The 22,824-nt window shown below is 40.2% G+C and overlaps 1 protein-coding gene across 1 annotated transcript in view; it reads right to left on the bottom strand.

Moving 5' to 3' along the window:
• The window catches only part of CHN2 (chimerin 2), a 210,837-nt gene extending 188,950 nt beyond the window's left edge, over positions 1-21,887 (bottom strand). Inside the window, exon 1 of the mRNA XM_032774881.2 lies at positions 21,496-21,887. Within this exon, the coding sequence (XP_032630772.1) occupies positions 21,496-21,544 (49 nt within the window). The 5' untranslated portion in view covers positions 21,545-21,887. The remainder of the gene's footprint in view (positions 1-21,495) is intronic.
• Between the last annotated feature and the right edge of the window lie 937 nt (positions 21,888-22,824).

Below are 22,824 nucleotides of genomic sequence, written 5' to 3'. Positions count from 1 at the left end.
CTATACAAAAGTGAAAGGATAAAGATGCTCACATCTTGCAGCGAGAAGGCAGCCAACTCAATAAGGAGAATGATTTAAAAGTGTTCTCGGTTATAGCCATAAAAGGATGAGAGTATATCTGTTAGTCAGAAATAGAACTGCCGTAAATTAACTAGAAAAAATAAATGTTATGGAAGTCCATGATAAAATGAAAAGGTCAAGAAAAATAAAGAAGCCAGAAAACATGCATTTACACTGTGAAAAGTTACTCTGTCAAAGACAGTGTAGTATGCAGGAATGAGCACAAGACTGAGTCATTAGGTCTTGAGTTATAATCCTAATGCCAGCAGCTGATTCATGTGTGGCACTGAGCAAGCCACCTCATCTTTCTATCTCAGTTTGTAAACTGAAGGTAATAGTACTTACCCACCTAGCTTACAGGGGACTTGTGAAATTAATTAAGTAAAACAATGCTTTGAATATTTTAGGTGAAATCCTGGCTCCATGGTAGTCAATGGGAATTTTGCCACTGAATTCAGTGAAGCCATAATTTCACCCACAATGAGCTATAAAATTATTACTATTATCTATTATTATTAAAATGGCATGAAAGCATCTATATTTATTCTTAATTACTTCCAAATCAAATAAGTTCAGTAAGCAAATCAGGAGATAACTCAAACTGGAATCTGAAAGTCAAGCTCTTTCTGATTCTTCCACCATCTCCAGTAATAAAGGTTCCGCATTTCACAATGGCTGACCATTTCATTTGCAGTGCAAACAGAACAGATCTAAATTCACTTTTACATACCTGAACTGGCTCCTTAGTGCCAGTTAGTATAAAACTTCAAATAATCAATAAAAACTGTAGACGTGACTTGAAGAAACACAGAATGATCTGCTGAGAAAGAAGGTGCTTTTTTTATGTTGTTACTTTTCTGACCATAACCACACTTGAACATACAGTGCGTGTAACTAAAACAAAAGTTCACATGAGAGAACTAACCGAAAAATACAGGCTACCAAGAAATATTTGATTATAACCTTATCCCTTTTAATAGATATTTCAAAATGCAGAGGAAACTGTCAAAACTAACATAACTTCAAAACAGAACATTTAGCAAGGCTAGAATTACAGATGAAAAGCAAAGCAGTTTCCTGCACTAAACAATGTAACAAAATAATACCCTAGTGGCATTATTATGGGGAGATAACATCAGGCCAGGCTTGCAGCTTTCCACAAGTCTAATGATCAGATTCAAGACTTTAGTGAAAAGCCCTACAGCACTTTACAAAAATAAAAAATAAAAAAATGTTCCATCAATATATTTCAAATGATTTTCAGAGTAATAAAAAAAAAAAAATCTCCCTGGAATACCTTACACCCTACTGCAAGTGGATGTTTTGCCAAAATTGGAGTATGCTTACATACATGTATGAACTACAGTGCTTGAGTATCCATGCTTTTAATTCAAATGTTGAGGTCACAATCTGGTATCCTGGCAATATATTCTGTACTGCAATTTTTATAAATACATATTTTCTGTTTTGAAGCATGAGCCACTAAAAACTTATATAGATGGAGTACTTTGCTAGATACTTTTACCTCCAATATTCTAGTTAATACTACCTTATTCATGCAGCCATAACATCATGAACATTGACCTTGCCAAGTATAAAAAAATAATAATAGTTGGTCCTGGTGAGCATTTGGATGAGAAATTACGAAAAACAAGCCAGCCAGTGTCCACGGATTGGTGACAACTCAGTAGGTGGTATTTTCCTTCTGACTTATTACTGAACCAGTGTCACAACATGATATTTGAGGGCACTGTGTAGCTGGATGTGTCAATCTTTTGAGCAAAATATAAAACAGAGGCACAGAACACTTTGAACCACTAAAGATTTCATGACTCTTATCTGATGGAGATATCTTATCTCCTAGGACTGGAAGGGGCCTTGGAAGGTCATTGAGTCCAGCCCCCTGCCTTCACTAGCAGGACCAAGTACTGATTTTTGCCCCAGATCCCTAAGTGGCCCCCTCAAGGATTGAGCTCACAACCCTGGGTTTAGCAGGTCAACGCTCAAACTATTGAGCTATCCCTCTCCCCTGCAATAACCTTGCAAATTACCCAAAATTCTAACTACTTACAACCCCCTCTGTAGTTCAAATAAGATACAAGTCTTTCTTGCTTCCCCTATTAATCTGTTGCATGATCTTACTGTATGCTGAAAAACCATGGTTCCTGTTAATCCCAAAATTCCTTTTATGCTGTAGTCTAGTCAGTGAAGTGCTTTAATTTCCTTATCAATTAAATGTTCGCTATGCATGGAAGGCATTAACATCAATCAATGTGTAGTAATGTCAGACTTGTCCATAGAAGTTATTTTGTTTAAGAGCAGCTATCTTACAAATGAATAGAAGACTTAAGTAGTTAATCTTACTAAACAAAAATTGTTTAAAAATGCTAATATTATAGCCCTTGCAAGATGCAAACATGGAATGCAAGAACTTTAAATTGAAGTCATTGGGATCTAAAGTTGTTCAGCGTGTCTAGAAATTGCTGACAACTGAGTCGACTGAAAGCACCTCATTTGCCAGTTTTCTTGGATTAGCTACAAATGTTGTTAGCATTGATGTTATTTCACCTATGTCTCTGCCTCCAATTGCAATTTTTTTGAAAAAATATAAAACTTAAATCAGAACTAGACAGTGTGCTCTTTTCAGTATATAAACTAGCTTTTACAGCTCTAGAAGTATGGGTTTGAATCTAGCATCTGAATCACAAGAGAGATGCTGAGGGAAGGTATTCAGGGTAAGAGGAAGAGTCATAAGGTAGGTAAGGCTTTGTGGAAGGCCAGAGAAAGGAGGTCTTGGATCCTCTTCTGGAGTATTGAAGACTCCAGGTAGAAAGCTCTGGAAGTGGCTGCATACAAACAAGCAGGGATAGACTCCAGGCAGAAAAGCCCTGGGACTTGCTACTGAGATAAAGAAGAATCAAGAGACTAGTACTAAAGAGGAACCCCAAGATGATAGCAAACCTGAGTCCATGAACATTGCGCTGTGGTGTCAGACTTTATTCAGAATTCTGAGAGACCTGGTCAGAGGAAACAGTCGCCAAAGGGCGTTTTGTTTTCATTTTGACCTTTGGTTTACTGGACAGAGACCATCTTTTGTGGGATTATTGAGGCACCCAAGGGGGAAAACTGAAGCAACAGCAAATGCAAGCACAGATCAAGTAGGATGGCCTGGTGACAAGATCAAAACCTTCCTGTTTTCCAGAACCAATTCCCAAGAAAGTTTACTAACCCTGAAAATATTTTTCCTGGTCTACCAAAATGTTTTCTGGAAGACATTTCATTATTCACTTTTTTTGTTTTTTAAGTTTATTTTTGAATTCTATTTCCAAAAGACCTATATAGTTAATATCTATGCAGTTACTTAAGTCCCTTCTCCCTATAAAATCCAACTGGTCATTTTATGTCCATCCTGCTACTGTTGTAAGCAGTTCTTTTTTCAGGGATCAAGAGCATGAAAAATGGCTCAGTGAAACGAAGTGCAGAATGTATCAGATTTAGAAAGAAAGCCTAGCATGTGCCCCAGTTCATTCCATCAAGTCATTCCAGATCATCTTGAACCCAGAAAGTTAAAATTTGTTGAACTATTGACAGGTTTTAAAAGTATGTGTATGTTGTTCCTATATTAGATGATATACAAATATACAGATATTTCTACAAATACCTCATTCTGATTATCTTGCTTTTTTCCCCACTTTGAGAACAAAATTATAGCTCAAAGAACACAGTAATTTTTGTTCCTCTGTTTCCAAAATGGATCCAAAAAAAAAAGACGACGACTATAGAATTGCTTGAAAAAAATCAGGTTCTTTTAATCTACACAACAGTAAAATTCTTAAGATGATCGCTTAACAATGTATTTTCCCTCTTTTTGCTTGAATTGGTTGGCATTCTAGAGGCATTGAAACCAAAATTAATCTTCTGGCAAAGACCAATTCCGTGAACAGCTGAAAAGATGAAAGTTTCAGAAAGTTATAAGGGAATGCAAGTTAGAGCAGAAACCAATTGTGAAAACATAAAGACAGCTGAAGTTTTAATTTTAGGTAAATGTTTCTGGTTTTAAGAGGTTTCAAAAAGTGTGTGTTTCTTGCCCACCATGGTAAATCATGAAGATTTAAGCATGGTGGATCTGATGGCAGAGGACTCTGGGTACATATTAATTATGCAATTACTTCCTGTTTAAATGGTATCATTTTGATTTTCACAAAGAATGTGTTTTAAGTTTAATCTTTTGATGAGCTGGTATCTGAGAAATTTTTCTCTCTACTGAATTACAATATATTTTGTTAATGGCTTACTATTTTCTTCTCTTTGAGCACCACCGTGACTGTTTTATAAAATGTCAGGTAAACTACACACAAACAATAGATGCATCCTGATCTAAAATCCTCAAATTGTTTAAATGTCTAAAAGCTTGTATATATGGGTACATTTAGAGCACTTAAATGACAATCCTCTAATACCTTACCAAACTTGTTTAGACTATGTAGGTGCCATGCTGATTAAAGGCCTTTATTAATAGACACTGATCTGATTGCTGAAGCCATAGCAATCAATATGGCAATAATCTGTATGTTAAGAGAGGGTCTCTCATGCTTCCAAGAAAAACTCGACACCCATCCTCAACTCTGAATAATATTTCTAATAATACCGGCTAAGTAGAATATCATACTAATAGAATCATCTTAGAATTCCAAAGACCTAAAAGTAAACCAAACTTGACAGCAAGCTTCAGAATTGCTTGGACACAAAAGCAATCTTAGCTAGATTTAAAGAAGAAATAAATGTAGTGTTGCCTTGCTAAGTAGCAACTGAAGGATAACCTTTTTCAAATTTCTTCCTCTGATCAAATAAGATCTCACAATGGAAAACCTGCTTCAGCTTTGTTTTCTATTTCCAGAATCTACTGTATGGTCTATCCATTATCAATTCTTTACAGGAGATTACTACAGAGGCAAAGGATGTAGGGCAAAGTTTGCTTGGTTATAGAATTAACTACAATTGATATTTATGGACTTCATATTTACCATAAGTATATGATAAAAATGAATCAATACATAATAATATTGTGATGAAGCAGAGAAAATTTACACCAACATGAAAAAGGGTTAAAGAGAGCCTATGGGCCCAGCTAGTTCCACCCCACTATAAACTATGAACTAGCTTTTGACTAGAATTGACTTGCAGCCAATGCCAGGCCTGGAAGGGGAAGAAAAGGAGAAAACCTGGCTCTGTTTTGGGCTGACTGATGAAGAGGCAGGACAAAGCTCCTTCCGTACATAAGAGGAGCATCACAAGGCACCGGACAGTCAGTGGGGAAAAGCACTGCATCCCTAACTGAGGGAGATTGCTGAGGAGCACCCAGTAGTGAGTGAACCATGTGATTTAACTTTAGAAACATTGCAGGGTGAAGCCCCTCCAATCTTACATCCAACTTGCCCAGAGGCCGTGACAGAATGCTGCAAAATGTCCACAAGGAGACGGTACTCAAGCAAGCCACTACAGACTGTTTGGACTATGGGGGCCATGCCCCAAATTTAAGAGACAGAGATAGGAAGTAGCATAGGGCAGTGGACATAGACTCTGCTATAAAGACCCTACCGGCATTGCGTCACATAGGGCCCTGGGCTGGGACCCAGTGGAGATGAAGAGTTTCCCTCCCACACCTCCTTAAGGACTGAGGCACCTCAGCCAGGGAAGCAAGGGACTGAAAGTCAGGCACGCCAACCACTAGACTGCCTGGCCCTAGGAACACACTATTCCACAGGTCTACACTTTTTAAAGGTGCTAACTAGACATGATATGAGTTTATTGAAGATTTCCTCCAGAGTCTATCATAATATTGCTAGTTTAGAATCTGAAAAACTCTGGTACGATTTCCCAATTCCTATATGTACAAATTATTCTTTCTGCTAAACCCTCTCACTCTATCCTCATCAACAGTGGACACACACTAAATGTTTCTACAGATGGAAATTGTGTACATATAAAATGAGGAATACGGGTAGAACCAACAAAACCTTCAAAAACTGATATTTCAGCGAACCCACTGTCACACATAACATAGCCTATGGCTTTTAGCCACAGTTCATGGGCGAAAATGGGGTTCCAGCAGTAGCACACAAAGAGGCACTGTCTGCATAATTGCTTTGGGAAGCAGGGAAAATGTAATGTCTGCAATCTCATTTTACAGGTGCACTGTGCTGGGCCAGCTTTGCTAGTTAGAACTGCACTCCAGTCTGCCTCTCAATACCACTTTTGGATGTCAAGCACTGACACAGGCAGGCGGTGCAAGGACCAAGACTGAACCTGGTCTTTGGCTTAGATCCAAGGCATGGGAGCACACTCCTTCCCCCACTAGTGCACCAAGCCCAATCTGCTCCATACAGCTCACTACATACACAGAATTGATGTTTCCCTGAATATTTTAATGAAAGAAAAATCAAAAGTGTCCAAAGGAAAATTCAAACACAGGGAGAGTGTATATATTGTATACAGTAGACTACTAATTCTCATTTAAATTAAACCCTTAGGCGCCTGATTCTCATTTACGTGGATGCCCCTTTCCACCATTCTGGCAGTGTGAAGTAATAAATTACAATGACTTTAAGGCACCTCTACACTGCTAGAGTGATGTAAAGGTACCCGAGTGTAAATAAGAACCAGACTGTCAGTGTACTGCTCCTAGGGAATCTCAGTTGAAAAACACAATTATCTAACAAAGGTCGTCTACTCAGATCTACAGTTCAAGAACCAGAACACGAAAAGGGGAGCAACTGTGATTTGGCCACAGTAATGCATAATGTCAATGGCAAAACAAGAAATAAAATAAAGAATCTCATCATATGTAACCAGTAGATTATAACACATCATCTAAATATTTCTGTTCAAATACATTTTGAAACAAAAGTGTACATGGGTTTGACACTCAAAAGTAAAAAAAGGTAATGGGTTGTGCATTTATTTAAAGATTAGTGTAGACATTTTCCCCTTAACCTCATCGCGTGTCACACTGAAAGAATATAAAAGCCCATTAGGTTAGTACACAGTGACCTAGTTAATGATAGCATACATAAAACTTATGCTCACAAGAATGCAGCTAAGAGCCTTATCCAACTCCCACTGAAGTCCCAGTAGAAAGATTCATTGATTTGAAAGAAAATTGTATTAGGCTTAAGTCTCACTTGGCTTCCCCCCACTCCCACTCCCACCCCCACTTCCCGGGGAGAAACAGGAGTATCGGAATATGTCTGTTAACTCAAATGAAGTTCTCAAAAGAGAACTTGGCTCCTGGAGTATAGGTTTTAAAGACTATATATTTGACTTTTTGAGGGTCAGGATAGACTGGTCAAATGTGTGTGTTTGGCTTTAAAATAACTCCCTCTCATCCAATTTTTTTGTAAAGTGATCTTGAGCCTGATATCACATACACTAGTTTTTCCCTTCTGTAGTTTTTGGACCAAACACAACCAAGAAGGCTGCTCCAAAGAAATCAGAAGACAACTGGGGATGGCTCGCTCAGCCATAGCCTCCCATACAAAAGTGTGGGAAAACTGTGCCATCTTGAAAGGTACATAGGTTCAACTGGTGAAAAGCTTAATTTTTTCCATAGTGACTTATGAATGTGAATCTTGGGAAATTAATATATTTAGGATGTGAAGTTGGTGAAGACTCTTTTGTATCCTCTGGATGGAAAAGACGATTAATCCTTATGTAATCCCTTTGAGGTTTAGAGAGCATGGCCCCTTTAAATCTTTTACCTGGGGGGAGGGGAAGAAAGGAGGGAAACTCGGGCGTAGGGGTGGATCTGAAGCTCGGAGACAGAGAGAGGCGGCAGCAAGCAGGCCCTTGCAAAGGAAGCAGAGAACATGCCTGAAGCCTGGGAAGGACGGGGCAGCCAATCAGGGACACCTCAGGACAGGAGCAGCACTGTGCCAGGGAGGAATCGGCGGAGAAGGACAGGCTGGAGCTGGACTGAGTATGACGGCTGCTCAGAGCTGCATGGGGCTGCGAGTACTGGGGCTTGTGACTCTGCATTGGGAATGAGGAGGGAGGTTGGTAGATAGTTAAGTGGGGAGGTGGTCGCTCTGTGTGGCTTTGCAGAGAGCAACAGAAGAGGGCACAGGAGGGGTTTGCTGGGGAGAATTCCCTGGCACTGATGATGACCAGGAGCACCCAAGACTCACCACAGGACTGGAACTTTGCTCAGGACTCCTGAACTCTGTGTGCAGACACATTGCTCGGTGTCTGCCCTTCCAGACTGTGCCACCACTGGGCCTGTGAGGCCTTGTCTTGGATGCAGCCCTGTTTTACTGCTCCCCCTATATGTTCCCTTGTTGTTTTTCTCCTCTCATCCCTTTGTAAATAAATATTTCCCTTTCTTATATCCATTGTACTTTTCATGTGGGTGTGCGTGTTCACTCTGGGGGGGTTGGAACAGGTGCCCCTGGGGTGGAAGAGATTTTTCGTGCTGCATTCCTGCACGCGCCTTCTCTTGCCAGAGCTGCCTGCAGAGCAGACTCCATCTTGGCCACGAGGGCGCTAAAATTACACTTATATTAGAAATATTGGCACGAAGTAGACTTTGCTCTCGGAAATCAACAGGTACAAACTTATGCATGTTGATCATATGAGGTTATTTTCATCTGTACACCTGATGAATGTTATCGGAAAAAGAACAGTGGTGGGACATCATAGTAAGGGGATGACCAGCATTGAGATGGATAGATGGTGTGCAGCAGATCACTGAGAGGTCAACTGCTGAGTGTGCACAGTTAGCGATGGATCAAGAAGGCTTCTGAAAATTTTGCTATGCTTTTACCAGTATTTAGACATGACTAAGTAGATTTTAATTACTTCATTTGTGGACTTCCAAGGATTTACCTTGGTTTTATTCACGTGTAAGCAAGATCAAATGAGAGCCAATGCCTGTATTTACATATGCAGGTCCTAAGACAATTATGTGATATAGTAAACTGAAGTAACTACAGACTTTATCAGAGAGCTCCTCTGATTGGAAGTGTATTCCTCAAAGTTCTATTCCATATGGCAAGATAGGGGAGTTCAAAAGAAAATATTATTCAGAAGCTAACAAAAATATTACAGATTTGCAACAAAAAATATTTGAAACTTTTTTGCACATGAGATAATATTCCCCCATGAATATACTTTTGTTAAAACAAGAAAATATGCAAATTTTAGACTCATATGTCCTTGCTCATTTGCAAAGGTTTTGCATGTCTACAGTATTTTGTTTTTCAAAGAGTAAAAGAACCACAAGTTGTTACCTCAGCAGCTGTCACTCCACATGGTACTTTAACAGTGTCAGAAATTAACAGCATCAAACTACCTTGAATAGATACCAAACAACTAATATGCTCTGAAATGTCTATCAGAAAAAACTGATCAAGGAACATCAGCATCAGATTATGAGTAGTTACCTCAGTGAAGTTACTCCAGGCTTACATTAGTATAACTGAAATCAGAATCTGTGCCATCACAGTCTAGTGAGGTATTGAGCAGTCTTTCACTGGGAGAGGGACGATAAAGAAATTGATGGAGGAAAAAATGTCTGAAAAACCAAATTTGGTTGCGTGAAAGCATTCATTTTAAAACTAATCTTATGAGGAGAATCCGCAAAAAAAAAAACAAAGAAACACACACACATACACACACACCCCACCACCACACTTGGAGTTGGCGATACTGGATCATTTAATCCAGCATTTAAATACAGGCACATCTGAGTTAAAACAGTGCAACAACACTACACAACAGTATGTGAAGAATACCTATTCCTTCTGCCTTCTTAAGTGGAATTTAAACAAGCAGAGTGTAATTGCTCGAGTTGGAATTTTGAAGGACACCGAATTATAACCCTCTACTCTTCAAGAGTGCTATACGATTCTTAAGTCCTTTGAATGAGATTTTAAAGAGAACACATCTTCCTCCAGCAGATCAGCATCCCCTAACACTATGCTCTGAGGTTGGTTCAATCAAAGGGAAGAAGAGCACATACTAAACTATCAACACTATTTCCTGCAGCTGTTAGGTGTTTTTTGGAGGTCTCACACTCATGTACTCACCCAGCAAGATCCAATGGGATAAGAGCACAAGGTTGTGCGACTACGCAAACACACATTCAGTACTATATTAATGAATGTGTATATTTAGGCTTAAGACTTCACTTTCTCTCTCTCTCCCTCTCTCTCCCCACTCTCTCACTCACATATACTCAGCTGCCACTAAACTGGTGACCAGAGTCTATAATTAAAAAATGTCTATAAATGTACCTCTGTTAAATATTGTTGTCTGACTCATCACACCACTTTGTAAGGGAATTGAAAATTATGTATTCTCCTCACCTTGCTTTGCATTAAATAAAATCTCACTTCCTTTTTCTACATAATTTCTTGGACTCCAACTAACCTGACAGTTACTAATCTAGATTGTTTTCCAGTTCATCTGTTTGATTTCTCAAAGGTATTCCATCTTTAGAACTATTTGTAGTATTCAGGCAAAAAGAAAAGGGGGGGGGGGAGCATGCCCATCTATCACCATTTCCATGTCTTTAATTTTTCTCCTAGCCTCAAGCATTCTTGATCCAAAGCTTTAAAGTTTTATCCAAGGCAGCCATCCTTGTTTAAATCATGTCCAATCATTTACTGTTATCCACTGAGCTTGAACAGAAAATTACACTATCCACTGATATGTCAAATTCATACTTTCATAGCTAAAGGAAGCTTGGAATCAAAATACTTAATCTTCAGTAGGCTCAAATTTATGTAAAGATACTATAGGGTGCAGTATTCTTTAATTTCCCCAGTAACTGGCTTGATCAATAAAAAAAAAACAAAACCCAACCTAACCAGTGGTTTCAAATTTTAAAATAAAACAACTGTAGAATAAAAACAGCATGTCACTAAAAGCTGTCCATCATCTCAGTCTGCCTGCCTGGAAATGGGAAGGGAAAAAAACCCTGCTTTTTCAGTGAGCAAACATTTATACAAATTATGTATAATTTAAATGTTATGCATAATTCTTGAAAATGCATTACTAGAAGAACTGGTTTATTCTTCATCTACATAATGTGAATACAAAAAATACTGAATGCATCAGTATTCCTTTTTTAGTTCACCATAAAACCTATAATAATTTGGCCCTTAACAACAGTAGATACTATTATGATGGTGATTATATAAAAATAGATAAATATGTTCCCAATCCTACAAACAACTCAGTTACCACCTCAGCCTCATTGGGAACAGAAGTAACAACACTTAGTAGTTCAGGCCCTAACAGTGTGCACTCATATAAGGTTTTTCACCAAAAAAAAAACAATTAATAAGCTTCACGACACCTCTGTGAAATATGTAAATATAATTTTTCAGAAGAGTAAATGAGGTATTGGCAACTTCTGTGATTTTTATTACAGGTCTTGTAATATTTAGTATTTTTCTTAAAGTCCCAGCTGTGATTACATGAAATCCTGTGATTACATGAAAATGTCTGCTTTCATTTTAAAAATACAGTAAGTTTTTAGCCCTTATTACTGGGGGGAAAGCTTGAAAAAGTCACTTGAGTGCACTTAAATGTGAGTGAAAATAACATCATCTGTTCATTTATTTAGTTATTTAATGATTTGTAAGTACATATCATTATTTGGAGGGGCCTATTATGATTTTTTTCTACACTTCGGGTTGAAATGGAGGCAGAGAGAGGTTAAGTAACTTTTTCAAGGACACACCAAGTGAGTTGCAGACTTAGGAATAGGGAGCTGAGCACTCCCAGCCCCCCACTTGAACCACAAGGCTATTCTATATTACATTCTATAGTACTGTCTATACTACAAAGTATGTTGTATGATCTGCAAGACAGAACTTCTAAATCCCACAGTTGAATCCCAAGAACCTTTTCCATATTTCAGGATCTGTTGACTATATTGTGGCAGGGCTTGCCTATTTGTTGTATGTGCATACCACCTGACCCAGCAACAACAACTACGTACTTTACATAAAACGCAGATTATATTTGTTTCTGACTGGCAGGGATGTGTGCATGAATTTAAATTTGACCACTTTTGGAGGGGCATGTCCTGTGCCCCAGCCACAGCCCCAGGACTGGAGGAGCTCTGTGCCCTTGCTTGACCCACCTTGTACGCAGCCCTGCTAACTGGAATAATATAATAGGGTGGTGCTGGGGGGTTGGGGAGGAGGGGGAGAGTCACTACCAGCCAGAATACAGGCATAAATAATCTGCCATTGTCATGTATCTCTGTGCCAATATGGAAAACAGAATCTGATCCTATATTAATATCAAGTGAAAATATTGCAGTATATCTGTGGCCTTTTAAACTACCAATAGAGCATAATAAAGTATGCAAAAAATATGTTACATATGATTATGTGTATTTAAAAATAGTAACAAGGATATATCCTCCCCTTCCTAGAAACAGAGGCACAATTGTGAAGGTTTCATCTGAAAGACAATCAGCACTCTTAAGGATTCGTTGCATTGTCCCTTTAGTGTGACTGGCCTGCTGGACGAGCAGTAGTGACAGGAGGCATAGCCTCATATCCCCACAACAGGCCTGAGACTTCAACTGTATACAGGTAAACAAATTGTTTTCTCCTGTCACCTGTACACCTTGAAAAATGCTGAAAATGGCTGGCTTGTCACTGTGCTGCCACTGTCTTCCCCCTGTCAGCTGTGCTCATATGACATCTCTGAAGTGGTCCATTTGGCTTTCAAGTTGATTCAGTACTGCTCAGAGGAGCAGAAAAATATTACAACGAATTCCATGTCTTTTAAAGGGAAATTTTCCACATTAAAGTGACTGACTCCCATCACTTTCCAGCAGACCATGGTCCCTTAATACATTGTGTCTCTGCATAAGAACCACACACCACCAGGAAACATACTGTACAGCAGTCTCTGCCCTTCAGTTGATCCCTCCCAGCACGTCTGCAAGACAAGTATTATTCTGTTCCCTTACGTGCCTTGAAAAGAGCCCGAATGAGTAACTAAATAATCTTTTAATATGTCAAAACATTGTAATTTTCTAATTCATTCTTACACTGCAACCTACATTAAATATGCAGATAAAGATATGTTTAAAGCTGAAACAACAAAAGTGATTGATACACAAGTACACTGCTATGATCAGAACATATACAAGAAAAACATGTATAAACAGTTGCACAAAAAATTCCATCTTTGATAGATTTACCGTAGAGCACATATGTCAAGAGAAACAGACTTTTCTTTTATACCTACACTCACTCTTCTCCTAACTATAACTGACATCAGAATTTTTAAAGCTTAAATGACAAATACATATTATCAAAATCTCCCCAAAAAGAGATATTTAGCTAGTTGTTTATTGACTTACTGGTTGTTTTTAGTTACACAAAACTATCATATACCTTATTCTCAGGCAAAATGCTTCAATTTAAAAAACACACACAAACTGAAAGGCACAGAAATATTCAATTAAGAGCAACCAATCACTTTTAATTACGCCCACCTATTCTCACCAGTCTTCCATCTTTCAGCCTTACTTCCCTTTCACAATGCTCAGTAAGGAGTGGTATTAAATTGACTTCAATGGGACTACTTATATGAGTGAAGTTGAACATATGCATAAGCGTTTGCAGGAGAGGGACCTAAGTGTTTCTGGATTTTCAGGTTAGTCCACTGGTGAGTGACTGGCATAATCAACAAGCCATTTTTTTAAAAACTAAAAAGGAAGTTTACTTCCAGCAGCTCAGCTGAGCATGCCTTTCCTTAAGAAAGCCACATAAGGTGGCAAATGAGGGTCCGCAAATGGTATTCTCTAACATTTCCACCATTCTATTTTCTTCTTTTGGTAGCAAAACACAGAGTTGTATTTTACCACAGTTTCTAGTAGTTAAGAACATCAGTGCTTAAATGAGAGCTGAGGAGATGGCAAGGTGCAATAACAACATGAAAATACTTTGTAACAACTTCAAGATTGACATGAAGAAATCTGACTTGACAGACTACCAGGGATTGGCATTTGATTTATTGATTACACCTTATCATCAGGCAGGCGCTCAGCTAACATTTGTTATATTATCAGTTATACAAGTAAGCCATCTTGACCAAAGCAAATAAGAATGTCTGATAACATCAGCTCAAATGAAAAAATGGTCTGTTCTGAGGATAATCTTAATATTACCTTTTAATAAAGTCAATACAGTGAGACAGCACCCTACACCTTCAAATTCTCCTAAATTATAAAATCTTTTCTATTGTATTTAACTTACCATAGGCAGCAGTACATATTGTCACATACTAATATATTACCTACAAACCTTCAAGCACACCAATGTTACTTTTTTGAGAGTAGCAGCCGTGTTAATCTGTATCTGCAAAAAGAACAGGAGTACTTGTGGCACCTTAAGAGACTAACAAATTTATTTGAGCATAAGCTTTTTATGGGCTACAGCCCAGCCCTCTTCATCAGATGCATGTAGTGGAAAATACACCATCAAACTAGGCTTGAATAAAGACCGGGAGTGGATGGGCCATTACACAAAGTATTTCCCCATGCTTATTCCACCCTAGTTCCTTACATCTCCCTGTCAATTGCTGGAAATGGGCCATTTTCATTACCACTACAAACAGTTCTTTTTCTCTCTTGTTGATAATGGCTCACCTTAACTGATCACTCTCCTTATGGTGTGTATGGTAATACCCATTGTTTCATGTTCTCTGTGTGTGTAAATCTTCCTACTGTATTTTCCACTACATGCATCCGATGAAGTGGGCTGTAGCCCACAAAAGCTTATGCTCAAATAAATTTGTTAGTCTCTAAGGTGCCACAAGTACTCCTGTTCCTTTTACCAATGTTACTGTAGCACTGTATTGCAACACTAATTCCCTTGAACAAGAAATAAACTGTTAATTGTCCCACCTCACGAACTGGATTATTGCCGAGTAAAACAAGGTGATGAAACTATTGTTGCTGAACTATGTATGATTCATAGTTAGTAACAACCACCTCTAAATGCAAAACTCAAATTTATATTCTCATAATCAAAGGTCAGAAAAAGAGTGCAAGAATGGATTAATATTCATAGAAGCTAAAAGTATGCATTTACACTAGCTGCTGTATATAATTCTCAGATGAATTGTGAATACACCTGTACAGAAAGTGATGTATATGAAATTATAGATTTATAGCTTCTAGTACAAATCCTGTTACATTTTTCCGCAACAAAAGCTTTTTCATGCAATATTTATGTGGCATTTCTTAATATATAGTTCTCCTGAAGATATAATTCTCCTAGTTCTTCTCTTCTACAAAAGCAAGACACACTGAGGAACAACAGACTGGCCCCCCAGCATGAGAGCATTTGCTGCCAGCACATAAAGAGCAGAAAGAAAAATATTTTCATCATTGCCCTTCAGAATAAGGAACATTTTTGTTTGTTTGTTTTTAAACAATTGTTAATATGTTTTCTAACTAAATCTTTAGCTAAAACATTCCAGTTTAAGACTGGCATAAACCAATTTACTGAAAAAAAAATTCTTTTGAAAAACAGCGTGGGCAAAACCCATGTATGAGTGACATATGTGGTAGTGCAGAAGGTCTCACTCTCAAGAGTCCCTTATAATCCCTTGGAGTTCTGGTACATCCAAACCTCTCTGGAACCAGACAAACAGAAGGTAAGAACCTTGTCAATTTAACAGGGATCCAAAATGGTCATCATAACAACAGAGTGAAACACTGAACGTCTGATTCTAAGCATATGTTTTTGACACAAGTTGATCATGAAGAAAAATGACGCAAATAAATACAAACTAAATTCTAAAGCAGAGGTGCTTGTAACAGTTACCTAATTAATATTAATCCTCAGTAGTCAGCAATCAATACAGTTAATAAGTAAATTTTAGATTTGTTATTAGATCATGATAGACACTTGGGCCTTTATTCTTTTGAATTTTTATTGTATTTTTTCTTGAATTATAGGTTTGTCAGTCTCCTCAAACACAAATGACTTGTAAGCTTAAGGTCAAGATTAAACCCTACGGTTAGTAGAAGCACTGCATAGAGAAAAGGGAGAAATTAATTTTACTACCCATTTTACAATCAAAAGTAGCACTTTATCAGCAGAATATCTAATTTTCATGTTCCATTTTCATAACACTATCTCTATTACATCACTAAGAATAAACTTACATTCACTCACTAATCTTTTTCCCTATTAAAATCTTGCTGAATCTGTGTTCAATAGCAACTTCATTTCTTTTCGCTTGCTAGCATCTTAATTAAAATCAGCTTATGTTGACTTTCATTTTTACAATATATGCCTATTTCACATCTTAGCACCTTCATGGCCCCCCAGGGAGTCATTATTCTTTAATATTTTATTTTGACCATGTTAAGTTACTGGAATTGCCTGATATTCTTCTTTATTTGCTAGGTCTCCCCGTCCTCCCCCTTTTCACAAAGCATACGGTATGTAAAACCACCTAGTTTGCAATCAGACTGTCTTTATACAAAATATATCAGTTCATTTATAAAAATAGCCTTTGACCCTTTTAGATTTATTACAAGAACTGTCTTTATAAATCATACATTTCATTGTTAAATAATGAAGGACCACTGGCCAATGATACCTTAAGATATTTATTCCAAACTTCAGGATGGATAAAAAAAATTAAGACTAGTATTTTAAAATTTGTAAAAAGCTAAGTTTACTCATTCTTTTCAAAAAAAGGAAAGTATAACCAGTTTTGTTCAGCACAGCATTCTGAATATACACAGAATGAGAAACATTTTTAAACATATCAACTGTATTTTAATAAAAATTATTAAAATTAACATGTCTGAGCCTCTTGCTGACAAGTGACAAACATAGTGCAAAATATTCTTCTGGGACAGGATCCATGTGTCATCCAATACAGAGGAGTGGCAGCCCAAAGGGAAAAGGAAACATGGGAGTTCTCTTCACCTGATGCTCACGCACCATGGAAATTATGTCCCATAGAAAGTAAAAATGGAGCTGGCACTTCATCACTTATAAACAAAGCTTCACCCACCTGTACGACTGACAGAGAGCAGGAAGGACAGTACTGGGAGATGAAGTGGGAGGTGTGGACAGTTTGTGGGAAGGGAAGACCAGGAGGGGGGAAAGACCATGGGAGGGGAGTGTTGAGTTGGGAGGGGAAGACCAGGAGTTAGAGTAGGGATTAGTAAGTTGAGATGCAGAGACCATAATGGGGAATGGAGAGTGGGCAGGAGAGACAGGAGGCTGAAATGTAAAAGTAGGAGCTAGCCTAAGCAGGGGATGGTGCGATGAGGGGAAGAAAAGGTGCTGCTGATAGCTGAATCAGCACTCCTGAGGAGAGCAGGTATGGGAATGGTGTAAAGCAACAGTTCACCTGGGTGCTTTGAATGGGAGATTTGCTAGGAAGCTAGGAAGGCATTCGCAATGGAAGTAACTGTAATTTCGACACTTCATATGCTGCGCAGATCCAAGTCTCCAGAAAAGAATATTGACTGGAACTGCTTAATACCACTACCTCCTCCTTTTCACATAGCTCCATCCTATTTACCTCAAAGACTTTTGAAAATGTTGTCTTTTGTGACTAATAATCCACATTTTCAAAAGTGCATAAGTCACATTAACTTTCAATAGGACTTAGGTACTTTCAAAAAAATGACCTAAAGAGCAGCATATTTAATTCTCAGATCCTAGTGACATAGAATTTGAGGAAATACAGAACAAATAATCTCAATTTCCACCCACTCTTCTGCATTAAAGGCTTGATCCAGTTCCCAATGAAGTCAATGAAAAGACTCCCATTAACTTCAGTAGTAGTTAGATCAGGCCCCAAGCAAGTATCTAACAATATGGAGACTATAATTAGTAACATGACAGTAGCACTACAGGAGACCAATATTACGGAATGTTAATTCTCTGTAAGAGAAGGAGAGGTGTTCTCTAATTGTTAAAGCAAAGAACTATAAGCAAAGAATGTCTGAGTTCTAACTATGGCTCTAAAACTACATCCCTCTGTAGCCCTGATTATGCCACTCTACCTCAGTTTCCCCATCGGTAAAAACAACAGTAGTGTTATGAGTACTAATTTATTAATGTTTGTAAAGCATGTTTAAAAGGACTGTTTAAAGAAGACCAAATTATGTTTTCAACTGACTATTCCCAATGAAGTTGATAGAAGCTAACAGAATAGATCAGAAAGCAAAACGGGGCTCACAAAATATCTAAATAGTAAAATTCTTTTGCAGCTTCTTCACACAAAACGTACTTGAGCCATTATTTTACACGTCTCCTCTCTAACAAGCAACGGAGGTATAGGAAAGAGAAAATGTTACACTGCAGGTGGTCAAGTGCAGTCATGTGTCCTTAGGCTTTGAGAGCTGGTGCGTACAAAGTACTTTTTCCCTCAGAGCTGAACGTAAAACTATGTTATCTCTACAACTGATCCATGCTCAGCTTGACAGCTCTTTACCTATAATAAAGTTTGTACCCAGAGTTTGGCACCCACTGAGGAACAGAACTAGCAATGTTCTAAGAAGTGTGGGTCAGAAAAGCAGGAAATTGTCCCACCAAAATTTATGTTAAAAAGGCAAACTTATCTTCCCATCTATCCTTCTAGTAGTCATTTCCACTATTACCACTCTGTAAACATGCAATATTTCTATTCCTCATGGACCAGATTTTGGCCAGCCCTTTCTTGTGTGCTCACACAGCACAGGCTGGACAAATTCTTGATGGAAATTTCAGATCATCCATCATTCAGAGGTTCTGGGGAAAGGAAGCTACATAAGCCCTCTCCCCAACCGAACAATTGTTCTGAGGCTGGCCAGAATCTGGTATCCATCTGGCACAGTACATCTACTCAGAAGGGTTGCGCCAGTGTAGCAACCAACAGGAAAATCTCTAATGTAGACAAACACTGATTCACCTAGAATAGCATATATATTTTATCCTAGTGCTGGGGTAAATATCAAACCACTTCACAAACACTAATTTCTTTAAACTTTGAACTTTCCTGTGAAGTAGGTTAGTGTATATATTTATTGTAGGGCTAAGTAATCGAGCCAGAGATGTTATATGACTCACTTAAGGTTAAACAGCAAGTCACTGGTAGAGCTAGGAGTCTTGTCCCCTAGCATTCTGCTATCACCACTAGACTACACTTCCTCTTCCTCTTCCATTACTAGAACATATATAACCTGCCCACTTCCGCTGAGTAGAATAATAATTATATATCATTTGCAAACTTCATCTTGGTAAGTTGAAGACAAATATAATTCTATCAGAGTAAAGTTAAAACCAAGCATATGTGGTTAGATGACATTAAAAAAGTGCTCGAAGACTTGCTGAGTTCTGAGAAATGAAACCACAGACAGCCAAAATGTGGCTCCACACAGTCAGATATGATGGGGCTGCTAATATTGAGCACTTTACTGCATGTAGGAACCTTGGCTTTCAAAAAAAAAAAAGACCCAAGACAGAAAAAGTCATTTTGTTACTACTATAACCACAAAAAATAACGACCTAAAGTTTTAAGGTGTGAAAGTGAAAGGCAGTAAATTATTTTATGAAAGTGCTGATGTATATCATATAGATACACACTACACTAGTCCATCTTTACATATCAGAAGAATATATAATTATGTTTATCATCATAGTTAAGTATATTTATTACTAAGTATTTATAGTTATCACTAGAGTGAAAACAGCTTAATTATTCTAATGTTTTTAAAAAACAATGAGGAGTCCAGTGGCACCTTACAGACCTAAATATTTATCTGGGCATACACTTTTGTGGGTTAAAAACCCACTTCTTCACTGCATGGAGTGAAAATTGCAGTTACAGGCATAAATATATATTGGCACATAAAGAGAAGGGAGTTACCTTACAAGTATAGAACCAGTGTTGATGGCCAATTCACTCAGGGTGGCTGTGGTCCACTCCCAATAATTGATGACTTATTATTAATCATATTTATCAAGGTAGTGCCTAAGGGCTAGCAAGAACTGGGCCCCATTGTGCTAAACTCTGCACAAACACAGAGCAGAAGACAGTCCCTGCCTTGAACAGCTTTACATGCTAAATAAATTTTCTGTCTTTGGAAAATCTCTCAGGGTTAGAATAAGTGCTTGAATTTTGGCTCTGGTTTTTTAAATATTTTAGAGTAAAGAGCATAAGCACCAAACCACAAGTACAGTGAGTACATTTACCCCTAAATGTTTCTCTCTCTTAATTACTACATGGTTTATTTCCAATTTCTTGTCAACCACAATTTAAAGATTTGTCATTATAAAAATTCAATGAGCTGAGAAGAAAGTAGAAGGAATTCTTTTCCTGATACGCTGTTGTGATTAGAAAACTGTCATACTGACAGAAGCAATGGTACTTTTGTACCATTCTCAGTTTTTCTGCTACTTCACTAGACCAAATGATCAACTACAGTAGTGGATCACAACCTTTCCGCCTTTCAAAGCCACCCCCTCTCCCCATCTAGCCATTAAAAACGGCGGGGGGGGGTGGTCATGATCTTCTGAAACCTTTTCCCAGCCTCCAAGGTTGAGAACCCATGTACTCCAGCAAAGAAGCACCCAGGCACTTAAAAGTCTCAATTGGTAATTAGTATATTGTAAACTCTTTGGGGCAAGGACTTTTGTCTTCCTCTGCATTTCTGAAGGGCCGAGAACCTGTCGGGCACTACCACCCTACAAAGAAATGATGACAAATCCTCCTTTCACAATGATCCAAAGGCTTTACCCCAACCCACGAGGAGATCAGGGAAGTCCTACCCCATTCCCGTCACACTCGGCTCACGGGGACGTGAAAAAGCCACGAAAGAGGGGCTGCCAGTGTGGCCGCACTGACCCCGTTGCCTGAGCAGGGAGCTAACCTGACTAGTCCCTGTTGCACGGCGAGTGCCAACGCGCAGGTATGTTCCTGACTCGGAACAACCGCTGAGGCTTGAAACAAACCGAGGCGAGGAAGAGCGGGAGGCCCCTTCGCTGCTCCTTTACTCTCGGGCGCAGCGTCCCATCCCTGCCGGAGTATTTTGGGGGGGGGGGGTCCCTGACTTTTCACGCGGCCGCGCTACCCGCGGGAGGCGCCGCCTCTCTGACTCGCAGCGCCGAGGCAGCCAGCCAGGACCAACGTGTGTGTCCATCCCGCTCCTTTCCCCCTTTCCTTTCGCTGCCTGCGAAGTGACAGGAAAACACTGCCAGCGGCAGCAGCCTCCCTCCCGCTCCCCTCTTCGGCAGGCGATGGGGCGGGGGACGGGACTAGACACACGTTCGCTCTGGCAAAGGAAAAACTAAGGCAACAGCTGCAGCGAAGCGCTGCAAAGCAGCAGCACCCGGGGTCGGGAGGTTCCTGCCGAGCAAATGAAACACGGGGCTGGTGGGAGAAACTTACCGGAGGAAACCGAGGAGCCGGACAAACTGGAGTTACTGGACGCTGCCATCCTCCCTCCTTAGCTCCTAGCCCCGCTGCGACTCCGGCTTCTACTCCTGCTGCTGGCCGGCTGCCGCCCCTGCCCCCAGCCCATTGCCAAGTGCGGGAGCCGCACCGTGCGAAACAGCAGCAGCAGCACCCGCTGCCGCCTGGGCTGCGCTTCCTGTTCAGCCAGCGAGCAAGCGAGCTGCGGCCGGTGGCTTGGCTGCGCGCCGCTCAGGCGTCGCAGGGCTCTGCTGCTGCGTGCAGCTGGCGGACGTCGCTCGGCAGCAGGGCACAGAAAAGGCCCCGCGGCGCTTCCAGTTGCCTGCTCCCCGCCTGGGACGCGGGGGGTTCCCTTGTGGCGGTGCCCAGAGCTGCCCCCGCGACCTCCGTCTTCCCGCCCCGCGCCTCCGCCTCCTGCAGGGCAGCGCTGACAGCCGGGCGCAGCCCCACGCCCCCTCCTCCTCCTCCTCCTCAGCCCCCCTGGCGCACACAAAGGAAGGAGCGCGGAGCCGGGCTGGCAGCCCCTGGCTGAGGCAGGGTGGATCTGAGGCGCGCAGCCCGAGGCGGGAAGGAAGCCCGGGGAAGCAGCCAGCGCCCGCTGCCGATACTCCTGCCGCTCCCTGGCTCTGGGCGGCTCCTTCCTCCAGGTGCCAAACGCGGGCCACCTTCCGCGGGGAGCCGGGACGCGCTTCCCCAGCCCTGCCCCGTGCAGGAGCGGGCAGGGGGGCGCCTGTTGAGCACTCGCTGCTCCAGCCGGGAACACGGCAAGACTCCAGGGGCAGCGGCGATTCAGGATCGTCTTTGTTCCCGGGTGGCTCACGTAGCAGTTGTATCTGCTAAGCTCCTGCAATGCACGTTGGCTTGGAGTCTCCCCTTCCCCCGCGCGCCCACCCTGAGCTGCCATCCCTTGTCTGTCCGCTCCCCCTTTTTAACTAGGGCTTGGCAATACAGTGCAGACACTGGGAATAACTTCAGGGAGATTCCAAATAGGGAGCACATTTTTTTTCCTTTGTCTGTTTCTTGTCCTCGCTCTCCTCCTGTCTGTTTGTCTCACCTTTCTTCAAGATGCCTGACTTTCTTTTTCTCTTACAAAACTCTTCCGTCTCTGCCCCCTCTTTGTCTTTCATTGTTTTGTGTTCTCTGGTACATTTCCTTTCTCTTTCCATCTGTACAGAACACACTACAGTGGGTACCATTAAAATCTTAAGACTGATTGCCGCGGGCAGCTATATTTACTATAATGTCACCCATCCTAAGCATCTGCCTCAGATATCATGGGATAGATCAGTGGTTCTCAACCATTTT

The sequence above is a fragment of the Chelonoidis abingdonii genome, chromosome 2 (genome assembly GCF_003597395.2).
Source record: "Chelonoidis abingdonii isolate Lonesome George chromosome 2, CheloAbing_2.0, whole genome shotgun sequence".
NCBI lineage: Eukaryota > Metazoa > Chordata > Testudines > Testudinidae > Chelonoidis > Chelonoidis abingdonii.
This window is presented reverse-complemented; position numbering and strand designations above follow the sequence as displayed.